General features: G+C 40.6%; 1 protein-coding gene across 1 annotated transcript in view; it reads left to right on the plus strand.

Moving 5' to 3' along the window:
- The window catches only part of THSD7B (thrombospondin type 1 domain containing 7B), a gene marked incomplete at its 5' end in the record, with an annotated part of 807803 nt that overhangs the window by 370195 nt on the left and 420367 nt on the right, over positions 1 to 17241 (plus strand). Inside the window, one exon of the mRNA XM_082630042.1 lies at positions 2385 to 2500. Within this exon, the coding sequence (XP_082486168.1) occupies positions 2385 to 2500 (116 nt within the window). The remainder of the gene's footprint in view (positions 1 to 2384; positions 2501 to 17241) is intronic.

The following is a 17241-nucleotide window of genomic DNA, read 5'->3' on the forward strand; positions in this document are numbered from 1 at the left end:
GATTCTCATTTTTTAATTTATCTTTTATTGATATGTACATTATCTCAAGAGTATAGATAGGACTATATACAAAAAAGAAATGTAATTTTGAGAGATTGCATGCAAATATATTTTAATTGTATCATAAAAAAAAAACAAAAAAGAAAAAAAAAATGTGATGATCCTGGGAGAGGTAGAGGGCATGTAAATAGAAGGGAGGAGGAAGTTAAACCTCTAAGGAAAAGGTCAACATTATTGGGAAAAGAAATGAACAAAAAGACAGTTTCACTCCTAAGAGTGTATTTGGCACCTATCAGACCAGGAATCACATTTCAGGAAAGCCCTCAGTTCATGGCCTCTATAAATGCAGTGTAACCTGAGCTTGACCTTTCCCACTGAGGGTATGATACTGTTTCTCACTTGTGGACCTAGAAGAAGAACACAGATAGAGAAAGGGCACCATGTCACGAAGAGTTGACATTATGCCCAGTGAATATTTATTGTGAGTGCTGTTAATAAAGTATAAATTAAAAAGTAGGCAATATCAGTTCCCCAAAAGAGATTAACACCACACACACAAAAAAATAAAAACAGAAACCAAGAGACACAAGAACACTTTGGGAGGTGTTGGATATGTCTATTACCTTGATTGTGGAGATGGTATCACAGGTGTTTGCATATGTCCAAACTCATCAAATTATGCAGTTCTTTCTGTATTAATTATACCTCAATAAAGGTATATCTAAAACATTAAAAAAAAAAAAAGAGATTAACACCTACTGCTAATTGAAGTGAACAAAGTCCCTGCAGAATAAGCCACCCTCCCAGAAAGCCTGAAGCCAAACCAGCACCGCAAGCATTTCTGAGCTATTTGTGGATGTCTGAGTGAGTGTGTCCTGGCTGGGTCCCCGCACCCCCAAGCCCTGCTGCCCCGCTGAGCACAGAGGAAAATGACATTCCTCACGTTGTACTTTCATTTCCAGCTAGATACCAGGAGAGATTGGAGAGGGGATAGAATAAATAGCAGTTCAATTTAATTTTAGGAGCTTTCAGGGTACGAATAAAGGACCTGGGAATGAGTTTAATGTTTTTTGCTAGTTCTACTAAAGTATGACATAAATTTTCCTTACCAGAATATCTTTTTTAAATAATGCTATTTCCTCTAAAGACACTCTTTTTTCTTTCTATTTTTAGATTCATTGAATTGATCTATTTGATAGACAGTTTTTTGTGTGCATTAAGGATGATTAATAATGCCACTAATAATTAATTTATTGATAATCAATACTTTATTAAATTACTAATAATTTAATTTATTTAATCCATGTGACTTTGGATCCATTACTTATTCTTTCAGCACCTCAGTTTATCATCTGAAAATGAAGATTATAATGCCTTTCACTGTGGTCCTTAGGAATAAATGAAAGAATGTGGGCAAATCACTTCACTCACCACTGACTATCCAATACCAAAGTTCATGCTATCAGGCTTTATACACACTGCATCTCTGTGCTTTATAAGAAATTTATAGGAATCAGAATTTTAAAATGCAAATATAAGTTGCAGAGTGCTTTCCTGTTTTTCCTCTTAGCATATCACTGTTTTATAAGATAATAAATGTAGATTTTAGCCCCCTGTACTCATAAAAATAAGCAAATAAGCATGCAAATAGAAACAAAAACTTGCTTGCCATTTTCTGAGACTTTAGTTCTTCCAAGTGATTATGAATCCACTGACTACATTCCTCCCAAGTCTGAACATTACATTATCAGCAAAATAGCAGAATTGAAATGTTTCTCTTGTTAATGCTTGTTAGTGTGTTTGTTATTTGCAAACAAACATACTATTCTCATGTCTTGCTTATTCTAACTCATCAATTTACATGTTCTAAAAAGACAATTGCCAATTACTTCAATATTCTAAAATCATGTTAATTATCAAATATGTATAGTATTTTCAATGGTTTTCACTGTTTTTTGTTTCCCAGTATATCCATATGTTGCCTTGTACAATATCACTGAATTGATGTATTACCCTGGATAAAACACTTTTTAAAAAATATATCAGATTTGTCCACTCTGAAAAAAATCAAATGCTATTTGAATTCATGCAATGGGGAGAAACTCACTTAGCATTTGTCTTTCATTGGTTTCAGCAATTGTTATTCCTTTCCTGGTCTAGTGAAAAAGATTTTGGTCTCTGGATCAGGAGAGATGAAGTCTGTTTCGTGCTCTGCCTCTGGCTCTGAGCCCTTGGGCAAGTAGCTTCTCCTCCTGGGTCTTTCTTTCCACATCTATCAAAGGAACAACAGGTTTTCAGTGTTTTCAGTTCTGAAATCCTATGGTTCTAGGCTAAACCACTTACCTTCTCCAGGAAATATTGATCTGGTCTCTTCACATTGGCAGATGTCCAGAATCTACTCGGCCGGAAACAGTACGCCCTTGCCTGCTCCCGTGCAAAAAAGACTGTCTTGTGACCGCCTTCAGTGAGTGGACGCCCTGCCCAAGGCTGTGCCAACCAGGTAGGTGGATGCTATTTTCTTAGTGTTTTCTTTCCTTTCTGATCTCCTGAATGCCTCTCCCACTGCTAAATAAGCAAGAGATGGTGGTACGGGGGCTCCCTTCTTTTCCATTTGCAGGTCACCCTGGGAGCAAAGTTTGTAACATTTGTAAATGAAGTCTTGGATTTCCAGATCCATTAAATTTGGTAGGGAAAACATATTCAACTACTACATGCCATTATTTTACAGGTGTGCGTTGTAGGGGTCCTCATCTTCTATTAACCCTATTGTGGCATTTTGAACAGCCATTCAGACGTGGTTCCTTATAAAGCATGAATACCATCACAGTTCCTTTGTGGCTCCTGTGTGCTTAAGCCTGACTCCAGGCATCTTCATTAGAATGTAGGGCCTTAAACACTATACGTACATCACTGATAAATATAAGCCTATGGAAGAAGAGGGGCCAATACATTAAAAAATGTTGAACAGGTACAGACATTGGCAATATATGATTTCTATTTCTTTACTCTTAACGGTGATGCTTTATACATCTGGGTGTATTTGGAGTGCTGTGATCCAGGATACTTAATAGCTTAGTACTAATAAACACACAGGAGAACCTTTGTAAAACTACTGCCTTTCTTAGAACAGGTCTTTTCCCCTAGACTTATTTCAGTCCCGTGATGGAGCTAGTCCATGTGGAGATCCAAAAACTCCTAGTCCCAAAGCTCCGTTCTGGCCTAAGACCTAAACTTAATAACTTGGTCCATTTCCCCTAGTCTGACACCCTAGCCTTGGTCCTATGGATCATACTGCTGCCATAGCAAGAAAATGCACATCCAGGAAAAGGAAGGATGGAAGAATATTGACCCTAGTGCTCAAAGTAAAATGGGTCTCATCCACACTTCCCTGGCCTTGTCTTGGCTGTCACATCCTCTCAAGCAGGGCCTGGCTCTCACTGTATCTCTGCACTAGCCTCCTGCAAGAAGCGAGAGGGAAGCATGCAGTTCTGGGAAGAGACAACCTGCCACAAAGATTGAGATTACTAACACTTTTCCTCGGAAAATTCCAGCCCTGTGCATCTAGGATCCCCTAGTTGCTCTTTGGCTCACACATCTTCGTGGCGGTGACATGACAATATAGCCAATATTGACACAGATCTGCCTGCCACTTTAAACCACCTCTCAGTGATTGGCAAGGGGGTGTGACAGCTCTTGGAGATTATCATCATTGGTATCTTATATTTCAGTGATGGGGCACCTGCATAAGGTTTTCTAACTGTGCCATTTCAACTGTCCTTTGTCAGTGTTAACCGAGTAGCATCCAGTGAACTTTGCTTATGGATAGAATCAGAACTAAATGTGTTGAATACAAAGAGCTTTGAAAGTACAGTGGAATATTTATCTGATCTTTTGAGGGGTGGAGATAGCAATCTCTTCCAGAGGAGCTTCAAAACTTATTTTCTTAAATGTAAATTCAAAGTAATTGATCTGGATAAACAGGGTTTGTAGAGTAGCCAGGGGAATGTCATTTCCAGACAGAGTAGGACAGAAAAGCTGTGATCTCTATTCTGAACCATTTGAAAGCTAGCATCTAGCAGGTTGGCTTTTGAAATTTTAATAGTAATGTACCTGCAAAACATTCAAGCTCTTAAAGATAAACATTGGGAAAATGCAAGAAGATAAAATAATCTATGATGATGGAGGTTTATTGAAGTTCAGCTATTTCTTTTAGTTTCGTCCTCATAAGAGATTAGCATAATTCTTCTGTTAAATGGTTTTAAGAAAGGAAAAGGCTGAATTAAAAAGAATACCCTACTGGCAGCCAGATATTGGTGTTAGAGCTATCAGGGTCCCCTGACACTTAAGGAGGCATATTAGTTCCATTGAGCCCATATGCCCCAGTGGCCAGAGATTACTTCAGCTACTGCTATTGCATGCATTCTATATTCGATAAAATTCTCTCTGCTGCATGAGCATCTTCTCCTAGTGCTGCCTAAGGATGGAGGAATCATAGGGCATGTGAAATAATTGCTCTTCCAGCAATTTTAGATTTTACTACAACTTCCAGGGATTCAACTAGTTATTTAAATGGTTGGCATTGTAATGAAAATAGTTTTAAGCCTCTGTGGTCTCTTTTTACCTCCAATTGTTTAAGCCTAGATAATTCTTTTCACCGCCTGGCAGCCAGCAGACCTGGAGGAGCATTGATTCAGTTTTCAGATTTCTTCCAACTTTCCGCTTCAATACTGTTTACCCTCGTGTTTAGTTTATACTTTGGGACCAATATTTTTTTTAAATAACTATGGGTTAATTAGGGGAGATGATGATAGGGAGGAGATTATCAGAGGGAATGGTACCGCTAAATCTATGGTTCTCAAACTTTATTGATTCTGAAGCACCTGGAAGCATTATTAAAATGCAGATTTTCAGCTCCATGACTAGATATTCTTACTCAATAATTATGAGATGTTTCCCAAAATTTGTGTTGTAAGAAGCTGCCACTGAATGGTGATGTATTTCCTCCCTTAAGATAAAAAAGGATCATAGATCCATGAACAAGTGCTACTTGAACTCTGGGCATACAGCCTGTTTTTCAGCTTCTTGAATGCATCATATTCTTCCCGGCTCAAGCATGGTAGAGTATGATGGCTAAGAACAGAGGTGCTGGAGCCAGATGGCCAGGATTTTGAGTCCCAAGGTTAGCTCTGTGACAGTGGCTGCATTACTTAATCTCTCTGTGCCTCAGTTTCCTCATCTGTGAAACAGGGTTAATAACCACACCTACATATAAGGAAAGTACTTAGAGCCCTCAGTGCCTTGTGTGGGGTAGGCATAGGGCAGGCAATTCTATCGTCATTCCAAGCCTTTGCACCTGCCCTGTGTGGTGCTGGAGCTGTGTTCAGCTGCGCTTCCTACTTGGTCCTCTGACCTCTAGATCAGCAGGGACCTGCTATAGCAGCCTTTCCCCAGGAACGTTGTGTTCATCTCCTAGACCACAGTAGACCCTCCCCATGCACCTCACTAACTAGGTCATCCCACAGCATCCTCAACATCCCCTTCATGGCACTTGCATACTTATCCTTCCTTGTTAATGTTGCCTTTGCTAGAGTGTACGACCACAAGTGCAGGGACCACTTCTGTCATCTTCACCACTAGATCCTCTAAACCCAGCATAGTAAAGGGTATAGTTGTCACTCAATTAATATTTTTTGAATGGACAGATGTCCTGTGAAGAGAGAGAAGAGTGTGGTTTTGAATCCAGGCAGTAGATTCTCTGTTCTCAAGAACATCCTTCAAAAGATACTTTGGGAAATAGTGTTTTAAAGCAGTGCTTGTCAAACTTAAATGCTTTTACAAGCCCCTGGGGGATCTAATTAAAATGTAAGTTCTAATTCAGTAGACCTGGACAGGACCTGGAATTAGACCTTTCTACAAGCTCCAAGGTGATAACCTGTATGTTGTTTACAAAGCTCCAGGTAGAGGTGGGGTTAGACATTTTTGAGCAAGGCAATGACATAGTTAAAGTTATAAAGTGAAAAGAGTGGACTAGGGACAGACCAACAGGTGGGGACACAGGTAGATTGGGGTGTGGGGTGGAGTGAAGTGGCTTAACCTAAACTGAGAGATCAAGAGAAGATGGACCTGAGTAGGTGGCAACCTCCACTAATGAGGCTGGGGGAACTCTTTTGCACCTGTGGTTTCAGGTTGAGTCATCAAAGTTGAGAAGAGCTTATACATCTAGTCCCTAAATTTGGCTGCACAATGGAATCACCTAGAGATTTCTTAAATATCCCAATGCATGGGTCCTACTCCAAGATACTATGATTTAATAGGTTTTTGGTATGACCAGGGAATCACTTGATTATGTGAATCCAAAACCAAATCCATTCTAAACCTCTCAGAAAGCCAAGGTGTTTTCCCAGGGGCAGAGTGTACCAGGAGTGATTTGTGTGTTAGTAATGGGTGAGTTCTATGAGGTTTTATTTGGTTCTGGCTGTGTTCATGATCTAAAAATCCTTACAACTTAAAAGTATTCTCAAGCCATGAACAATCTCTGGCTAGTAGCTAGCCTTGCTTCCTGTCTTCATATTCCTGTTCATCTGAGTCACTCCTTAAAGGATTAATGGTAGTCCCACATTCTTCGAAACAAATCAAATAACTATCAAGCTGTGGCGCTCTTGTGGACTCTCCAAATTTTTAAGTCCCAGTAAAAAATTAGCCAAATGATCAAGAACCATTCTTTGGTGATGTTCTTACTAATTTCTCTATTCTTCCTTCAGCCTGTAACGCAAATACCTGCATAACTACTCAATACCGTTTGCCTAATAATAGCTACAGTTTGTTCATTGTAGAGGTAGCCCCATGGAGTTTTTTCAATACACAGATGCCTCACCTCATCCCATGTTAGAATCTCTTCACGTTGAAGGGACCTTTGCAGTATTAAAACTCACCATAAGTGACTCTTATACGTGGGCAGGGATGAGACACGCTCATTTAGTGCTTTATCCTTTCAGGGTATCTTCAAATACATTTATCAATTATCATTGATAATTGTTTGCCTGGGCAGTATTGGAAATTAATTATCTTGGCCACTGATCTCATCACTATCACATTTAATGTTTTTACTTTAAAGTCACAAATCAGTACTGATTTTCCAAGATTTCTCTCAAGCTACCTTTAAAGGAGCTCACTTTATATTTTCAACATTTAATAATACAAATTTCAGACATCTACATAAATTAATATAATGCTAATATAAAATATTACTGATTAATAGAATGCACTCTTATGCAGCCATCACCAAGTAAAAATTACCATCAGCTCATGGCCACCCTTGTTTTGCTTGTTTTACTCTTATCCCCCTTTTTACTGCCAGTGGCTAATTTTGTAATGATTCCCAGATGTGTATATCACTTCCATGGAAGGGAAAAATATGTAAGAGGTAAAGTTATTAGACACTTCAGTAGACAAAATGTGGCATATTCAAAATAGGTCTTTCTGTAAATTCCTAGGAACCATGGAGCTAATGATTAATTATTTGTCAGTCTTAATAATTTAAGGCTGAGGGAGCTCCTTTAACTTTCATCTCTAAGGGGCATGCTGGCGAGCAGTGTCATGGTAATAGGAAGGCCGAAGGCAAACTACTGCTGGGAATTGCTAGGCAACTTTATTTGGTGGAATCCTTTGCTCCTGCACCAAACCTCCTGGAGTTACATCTTGAGTTTCCAGTGTCAAAGACAGTAATGTTTTTTTAATGTCCAGGTGGTGTACTATTTGGTGGTTAAGAACATGGCACCTCAAGTTAGACTTCTTTGGTTCAAATCTGATCTTTGCTGTACAAGTCACATTAGATACACTTTAAACTTTGTTGTGTTTCAGTTTTCTCCTTTCTAAAATGAGATAATATTGGCACCCAATTCATAGGATTAAATGAGAATAGGACACATGGCAGAAATTTTGATGATGATGATGATGATGATGATGTAAGTTCCTTAAGATTGGGGAACTTGTCTTTTATTTTGTTGCTATCCTGCATTATCTAGTTGTCCATGTGCTGGTATAATGCACTTGTTTCCATGTCTGTATTTTTTCTTAGATTATAAAATCTAGAAGGCACATGATGGGTGTTTAGTAATTGTTGTTGAATGAATGACTAAATGAACTCCATATCTTTCCTACTACCAGTTCTAATTCCTAAAGATTTTGCTTCCATTTAGATGAAATCAAAGCATTAACAGAGTGTTCAGTGCGTCCAGGCCAATTAGAGGAAAAGGTATTGGTCATTCAGAATGTCAAATAGGTCAAAAATCACCTTTCTCCCACTCAAAGGCATACTAGCATCAGCCTCTCTCTTTACTTACTCCTTCAAGTGCATATGGTCCCTTCCTTCCCACCTAAGGCACATCATCTATACTTTTCTCCCCCTGGGAAATAGAGGATGGAGTACTAATTTATACCCAAAGAATGAAGAGTCGGGACTTCCCTGGTGGTGCAGTGGTTAAGAATCTGCCTGCCAGAGCAGGGACATGGGTTTGAGCCCTGGTCCAGGAAGATCCCACATGCTGCGGAGCAACTAAGCCTCTGCACTGCAACTACTGAGCCTGCACTCTAGAGCCCGCGAGCCACAACTACTGAGCCTGCACGCCACAACTACTGAAGCCTGCCCACCTAGAGCCTGTGCTCTGCAACAAGAGAAGCCACCGTAATGAGAAGCCCGTGCACCACAACTAAGAGTAGCCCCCGCTCGCCACAACTAGAGAAAGCCCGTGTGCAGCAACGAAGACCCAACTCAGCCAAAAATAAATAAATTAATTAATTTTTTAAAATCCTAGGAGTTGTTTAAAAAAAAAAAAGAATGAAGAGTCTATTGTGTTTGAGTAATGAAGATTTGGGGCCTGGAACACCAGCCCCCAAAGTAGTATTGAAGGCAATATAATCATCTAATGACTTTCCTTGAGAAACTGACTTAATTTAAATCTAAGATTTAAATTTAAATCAGATTTAAATTTAAATCTAATAAATTTTGGATGTTTTCTATTCCCAAGTTACAACCTCTATAAATTTTGGATGTTTTCTATTCCCAAGTGTTTTTGAAAAACTAAATAAGATGTGTATCTTACATATACATCCCAAGCCACAACCCCAATACACAGAGTATAGGTGCCTTTGTTTTTTTTTTTTTTTTTTTTTTTTTTATAACAAATTTAATCAGTTATACATATACATATGTTTCCATAACCCCTCCCTTTTGCGTCTCCCTCCTACCCTCCCTATCCCACCCCTCCAGGCGGTCACAAAGTACCGAGCTGACCTCCCTGTGCTATGCGGCTGCTTCCCACTAGCTATCTACCTCACGTTTGGTAGTGTATATATGTCCATGCCGCTCTTTCACTTTGTCACAGCTTACCCTTCCCCCTCCCCATATCCTCAAGTCCATTCTCTAGTAGGTCTGTGTCTTTATTCCTGTCTTACCCCTATGTTCTTCATGACATTTTTTTTTTCTTAAATTCCATATATATGTGTTAGCATACAGTATTTGTCTTTCTCTTTCTGACTTACTTCACTCTGTATGACAGACTCTAGGTCTATCCACCTCATTACAAATAGCTCAATTTCATTTCTTTTTATGGCTGAGTAATATTCCATTGTATATATGTGCCACATCTTCTTTATCCATTCATCCGATGATGGACACTTAGGTTGTTTCCATCTCCGGGCTATTGTAAATAGGGCTGCTATGAACATTTTGGTACATGTCTCTTTTTGAACTATGGTTTTCTCAGGGTATATGCCCAGTAGTGGGATTGCTGGGTCATATGGTAGTTCTATTTGTAGTTTTTTAAGGAACCTCCATACCGTTCTCCATAGCGGCTGTACCAATTCACATTCCCACCAGCAGTGCAAGAGTGTTCCCTTTTTTCCACACCCTCTCCAGCATTTATTGTTCCTAGATTTTTTGATGATGGCCATTCTGACTGGTGTGAGATGATATCTCATTGTAGTTTTGATTTGCATTTCTCTAATGAGTAAAGATGTTGAGCATCCTTTCATGTGTTTGTTGGCAGTCTGTATATCTTCTGTGGAGAAATGTCTATTTAGGTCTTCTGCCCATTTTTGGATTGGGTTGTTTGTTTTTTTGTTATTGAGCTGCATGAGCTGCTTATAAATTTTGGAGATTAATCCTTTGTCAGTTGCTTCATTTGCAAATATTTTCTCCCATTCTGAGGGTTGTCTTTTGGTCTTGTTTATGGTTTCCTTTGCTGTGCAAAAGCTTTTAAGTTTCATTAGGTCCCATGTGTTTATTTTTGTCTTTATTTCCATTTCTCTAGGAGGTGGGTCAAAAAGGATCTTGCTGTGATTTATGTCATAGAGTGTTCTGCCTATGTGTTCCTCTAAGAGTTTGATAGTGTCTGGCCTTACATTTAGGTCTTTAATCCATTTTGAGCTTATTTTTGTGTATGGTGTTAGGGAGTGATCTAATCTCATACTTTTACATGTCCCTATCCAGTTTTCCCAGCACCACTTATTGAAGAGGCTGTCCTTTCTCCACTGTACATTCCTGCCTCCTTTATCAAAGATAAGGTGACCATATGTCCATGGGTTTAACTCTGGGCTTTCTATCCTGTTCCATTGATCTATCTTTCTGTTTTTGTGCCAGTACCATACTGTCTTGATTACTGTAGCTTTGTAGTATAGTCTGAAGTCAGGGAGCCTGATTCCTCCAGCTCCATTTTTCGTTCTCAAGATTGCTTTGGCTATTCGGGGTCTTTTGTGTTTCCATACAAATTGTGAAATTTTTTGTTCTAGTTCTGTGAAAAATGCCAGTGGTAGTTTGATAGGGATTGCATTGAACCTGTAGATTGCTTTGGGTAGTAGAGTCATTTTCACAATGTTGATTCTTCCAATCCAAGAACATGGTACATCTCTCCATCTATTTGTATCATCTTTAATTTCTTTCATCAGTGTCTTATAATTTTCTGCATACAGGTCTTTTGTGTCCTTAGGTAGGTTTATTCCTAGATATTTTATTCTTTTTGTTGCAATGGTAAATGGGAGTGTTTCCTTGATTTCACTTTCAGATTTTTCATCATCAGTATATAGGAATGCCAGAGATTTCTGTGCATTAATTTTGTATCCTGCAACTTTACCAAATTCATTGATTAACTCTAGTAGTTTTCTGGTAGCATCTTTAGGATTCTCTATGTATAGTATCATGTCATCTGCAAACAGTGACAGCTTTACTTCTTCTTTTCCAATTTGGATTCCTTTTATTTCCTTTTCTTCTCTGATTGCTGTGGCTAAAACTTCCAAAACTAGGTTGAATAAGAGTGGTGAAAGTGGGCAACCTTGTCTAGTTCCTGATCTTAGTGGAAATGGTTTCAGTTTTTCACCATTGAGGACGATGCTGGCTGTGGGTTTGTCATATATGGCCTTTATTATGTTGAGGAAAGTTCCCTCTATGCCTACTTTCTGCAGGGTTTTTATCATAAATGGGTGTTGAATTTTGTCGAAAGCTTTCTCTGCATCTATTGAGATGATCATATGGTTTTTCTCCTTCAATTTGTTAATTTGGTGTATCACGTTGATTGATTTGCGTATATTGAAGAATCCTTGCATTCCTGGAATAAACCCCACTTGATCATGGTGTATGATCCTTTTAATGTGCTGTTGGATTCTGTTTGCTAGTATTTTGTTGAGGATTTTTGCATCTATGTTCATCAGTGATATTGGCCTGTAGTTTTCTTTCTTTGTGACATCCTTGCCTGGTTTTGGTATCAAGGTGATGGTGGCCTCGTAGAATGAGTTTGGGAGTGTTCCTCCCTCTGCTATATTTTGGAAGAGTTTCAGAAGGATAGGTGTTAGCTCTTCTCTAAATGCTTGATAGAATTCGCCTGTGAAGCCATCTGGTCCTGGGCTTTTGTTTGTTGGAAGATTTTTTATCACAGTTTCAATTTCAGTGCTTGTGATTGGTCTGTTCATATTTTCTATTTCTTCCTGATTCAGTCTTGGCAGGTTGTGCATTTCTAAGAATTTGTCCATTTCCTCCAGGTTGTCCATTTTATTGGCATAGAGTTGCTTATAGTAATCTCTCATGATCTTTTGTATTTCTGTAGTGTCAGTTGTTACTTCTCCTTTTTCATTTCTAATTCTATTGATTTGAGTCTTCTCCCTTTTTTTCTTGATGAGTCTGGCTAATGGTTTATCAATTTTGTTTATCTTCTCAAAGAACCAGCTTTTAGTTTTATTGATCTTTGCTATCGTTTCCTTCATTTCTTTTTCATTTATTTCTGATCTGATTTTTATGATTTCTTTCCTTCTGCTAACTTTGGGATGTTTTTGTTCTTCTTTCTCTAATTGCTTTAGGTGCAAGGTTAGGTTGTTTATTCGAGATGTTTCCTGTTTCTTAAGGTGGGATTGTATTGCTATAAACTTCCCTCTTAGAACTGCTTTTGCTGCATCCCATAGGTTTTGGGTCGTCGTGTCTCCATTGTCATTTGTTTCTAGGTATTTTTTAATTTCCTCTTTGATTTCTTCAGTGATCACTTCGTTATTAAGTAGTGTATTGTTTAGCCTCCATGTGTTTGTATTTTTTACAGCTCTTTTCCTGTAATTGATATCTAGTCTCATAGCATTGTGGTCGGAAAAGATGCTTGATACAATTTCAATTTTCTTAAATTTACCAAGGCTTGATTTGTGACCCAAGATATGATCTATCCTGGAGAATGTTCCATGAGCACTTGAGAAAAATGTGTATTCTGTTGTTTTTGGATGGAATGTCCTATAAATATCAATTAAGTCCATCTTGTTTAATGTATCATTTAAAGCTTGTGTTTCCTTATTTATTTTCATTTTGGATGATCTGTCCATTGGTGAAAGTGGGGTGTTAAAGTCCCCTACTATGAGTGTGTTACTGTCGATTTCTCCTTTTATGGCTGTTAGTATTTGCCTTATGTATTGAGGTGCTCCTATGTTGGGTGCATAAATATTTACAATTGTTATATCTTCTTCTTGGATCGATCCCTTGATCATTATGTAGTGTCCTTCTTTGTCTCTTCTAGTAGTCCTTATTTTAAAGTCTATTTTGTCTGATATGAGAATTGCTACTCCAGCTTTCTTTTGGTTTCCATTTGCATGGAATATCTTTTTCCATCCCCTTACTTTCAGTCTGTATGTGTCTCTAGGTCTGAAGTGGGTCTCTTGTAGACAGCATATAGATGGGTCTTGTTTTTGTATCCATTCAGCCACTCTGTGTCTTTTGGTGGGAGCATTTAGTCCATTTACATTTAAGGTAATTATCGATATGTATGTTCCTATTCCCATTTTCTTAATTGTTTTGGGTTCATTATTGTAGGTATATTCCTTCTGTTGTGTTTCTTGCCTAGAGAAGTTCCTTTAGCATTTGTTGTAAAGCTGGTTTGGTGGTGCTGAACTCTCTCAGCTTTTGCTTGTCTGTAAACGTTTTAATTTCTCCATCAAATCTGAATGAGATCCTTGCTGGGTAGAGTAATCTTGGTTGCAGGTTTTTCTCCTTCATCACTTTAAGTATGTCCTGCCACTCCCTTCTGGCTTGTAGAGTTTCTGCTGAGAGATCAGCTGTTATCCTGATGGGGATTCCCTTGTGTGTTATTTGTTGTTTTTGCCTTGCTGCTTTTAATATGATTTCTTTGTGTTTAATTTTTGACAGTTTGATTAATATGTGTCTTGGCGTATTTCTCCTTGGATTTATTCTGTATGGGACTCTCTGTGCCTCCTGGACTTGATTAACTATTTCCTTTCCCATATTAGGGAAGTTTTCAACTATAATCTCTTCAAATATTTTCTCAGTCCCTTTCTTTTTCTCTTCTTCTTCTGGAACCCCTATAATTCGAATGTTGGTGCGTTTAATGTTGTCCCAGAGGTCTCTGAGACTGTCCTCTGTTCTTTTCATTCTTTTTTCTTTATTTTGCTCTGCAGCAGTTATTTCCACTATTTTATCTTCCACCTCACTTATCCGTTCCTCTGCCTCAGTTATTCTGCTATTGATCCCATCTAGAGTATTTTTTATTTCATTTATTGTGTTTTTAATCGATGCTTGATTCATCTTTAGTTCTTCTAGGTCCTTGTTAACTGTTTCTTGCATTTTGTCTATTCTATTTCCAAGATTTTGGATCTGGGAAATAGAATCTTGGATCATCTTTACCATCATTATTCTGAATTCTTTTTCAGGTAGAGTGCCTATTACCTCTTCATTTGTTAGGTCTGGTGGGTTTTTATCTTGCTCCTTCTCCTGCTGTGTGTTTTTCTGTCTTCTCATTTTGCTTATGTTACTGTGTTTGGGGTCTCCTTTTTGCAGGCTGCAGGTTCGTAGTTCCTGTTGTTTTTGGTGTCTGTCCCCAGTGGCTAAGGTTGGTTTAGTGGGTTGTGTAGGCTTCCTGGTGGAGGGGACTAGTGCCTGTGTTCTGGTGGATGAGGCTGGATCTTGTCTTTCTGGTGGGCAGGTCCACGTCTGGTGGTGTGTTTTGGGGTGTCTGTGGACTTTTTATGATTTTAGGCCACCTCTCTGCTAATGGGTGGCGTTGTGTTCCTGTCTTGCTAGTTGTTTGGCTCAGGGTGTCCAGCACTGTAGCCTGCTGGTCGTTGAGTGAAGCTGGGTGCTGGTGTTGAGATGGAGATCTCTGGAAGATTTTCGCCGTTTGATATTATGTGGAGGTGGGAGGTCTCTTGTGGACCAGTGTCCTGAAGTTGGCTCTCCCACCTCAGAGGCACAGCACTGACTCCGGGCTCCTCAATTTGGGATGATGTGTTGTCTATTCATGTATTCCACAGATGCAGGATACATCAAGTTGATTGTGGAGCTTTAATCCGCTGCTTCTGAGGCTGCTGGGAGAGGTTTCCCTTTCTCTTCTTTGTTCTCACAGCTCCTGGGTCTCAGCTTTGGATTTGGCCCCGCCTCTGCGTGTAGGTAGCCGGAGGGCGTCTGCTCTTCGCTCAGATAGGACAGGGTTAAAGGAGCAGCCTCTTCGGGGACTCTGGCTCACTCAGGCCGGGAGGGAGGGAGGGGCACGGAGTGCGGGGCGAGCCTGCAGCGGCAGAGGTCGGCGTGACGTTGCACCAGCCCGAGGCGCGCCGTGCGTTCTCCCAGGGAAGCCGCCCCTGGATCCCGGGACCCCGGCAGTGGCGGGCTGCACAGGCTCCCGGAAGGGCGGTGTGGGCAGTGACCTGCGCTCGCACACAGGCTTCTTGGCGGCGGCAGCAGCAGCCCCAGCGTCCCACGCCCGTCACTGGGCTCCGCGCTTTCAGTCACGACTCGCGCCCGTCTGTGGAGCCCCTTTAAGCAGCGCTCTTAATCCCCTCTCCTCGCGCACCAGGAAACCAAGAGGGAAGAAAAAGTCTCTTGCCTCTTCGGCAGCTCCAGAGTTTTCACGGACTCCCTCCCGGCTAGCTGTGGCACATTAGCCCCCTTCAGGCTGAGTTCTCGCCGCCAGCCCCAGTCCTCTCCCTGCGCTCTGACCGAAGCCCGAGCCTCAGCTTCCAGCGCTGCGCGCCCCGGCGGGCGAGCAGACAAGCCTCTCGGGCTGGTGAGTGCCGCTCGGCACCGATCCTCTGTGTGCGGATCTCTCCGCTTTGCCCTACCCAGGTATGTGGGGAGTTTCTTGCCTTTTGGGAGGTCTGGGGTCTTCTGCCAGCGTTCAGTAGGTGTTCTGTAGGAGTTGTTCCACGTGTAGCTGTATTTCTGGTGTATCCGTGGGGAGGAAGGTGATCTCCGCGTCTTACTCTTCCGCCATCTTACCCGGAAGTCCAAGGTGCCTTTGTTTTTATAGGCTCCATTGGGGAGGATGTGCCCCCTTTAGTCTATAATTTAAAGTCTAGAGATCACTACATAGCCCCAGTACTAAATAAATATTCCTGAACATTTAGTAAGAGAAATGACAAACACTTGGGCTTGTAGAAATTACAGTTCTCAACCAAGGAGTTCTGCTGATAAAATGTATAAAGACACTTTCCCTCCATTCACACATAGGAAAAAGAGAGATTAAATTCTCTTAATTTCTTTTAATTTTTTTCCTCCCATTTTTTTGGTTTGTTTCTTTTTGTTTTATTTCCCCTTAAAATGTGACGCTTTCCGCCTATCTCTTTTAAAACCCAGGGACTTCCCTGGCGGTCCAGTGGTTAAGACTCCGGGCTTTCACTGCAGGGGCCCTCGGGTTTGATTCCTGGTTGGGTGGCTAAGATCCCTCATGCCACGCCGCATTGCGAGGCCAAAAAAAATAAAAATAAAAGGAAACAAAACCAAAACCCCACAGTATGCAGTGGATTCGATTTGGCAAAAAAATCAGATTTGGCAAAAAAGAAACATTTTTAGAACAGTTTATTTAGAGCCCTATGACCACCCGGACATGGAAGAACACCACTGGGTTAGGAGGGGAGCTTCTGCTCAGAGGGTGGGGCTCTTAATGGGCGTTACCTACACCCCTCACTCAGAGAGAACGTTAGTCCGCTTAATAGCTGACCGGGTCGCCTTCTCAGTCCACACTCTTCCTCCTACCCCCTAGTCCCCCTTCTTTCTGGACCAGAGATTGATGTGTATTTACAGGGACCTGGAGTTCACAGTATCACCAGCTGAGATTTTTCTTTGCTTCCTCCAATGGCCCCAGGCAGTAGATCTAGAGCCAGGGATGGAATCCAGATTTCTCTGACCTGAGGGACTGCCTGTTTTCATGCCACAACAAGCCCTGTTTTCACAGAGGCACAGCTCATCTTGCTTGTTTACTAGCAATTCAAGGATTCAGAGCCAGGTACTCTCAAACCTGAGGCACAGGCTCTGTACAGCACAGATCTGTCACACGGAGCTTTCACGTGTGCTCTCTCATTGAACATCAGGGCAGTTTCATGATAAAGGAACAGCCGTTCTGTTAGTCCTATTCCATAAAAGAAGCAACGTGATCTTCAAGGGAAGCACTCCTGGCCACCTCGTCCCACAGGAGCAAAGACCAGGTCCAAATACTCAGTTTAAATTAAACTTGCTACACTGCTTTGCCTCATGAGCCTGTAAAGTTACAGGAAAAAAAAGCCAGGCAAGTTCAAACTCTTATTGCTAAAAGCCTGGAACTTCTACTTTGCTTCATATCACTGCCTCTTCCTATCAAAGTGATAATAGCTATAATTTATTGACATACATTGTCCTATTTGTTACCTCATCTCTATATGGAAAGGACTATTATGACCCCATCTTACATAGGAGGACATAGAGGCTTAGCTGTGGGTCCCATGATTGCAAAA

The sequence above is a fragment of the Mesoplodon mirus genome (genome assembly GCF_964341445.2).
Source record: "Mesoplodon mirus genome assembly, chromosome: 8".
In the NCBI taxonomy this organism is placed as follows: Eukaryota; Metazoa; Chordata; class Mammalia; order Artiodactyla; family Ziphiidae; genus Mesoplodon; species Mesoplodon mirus.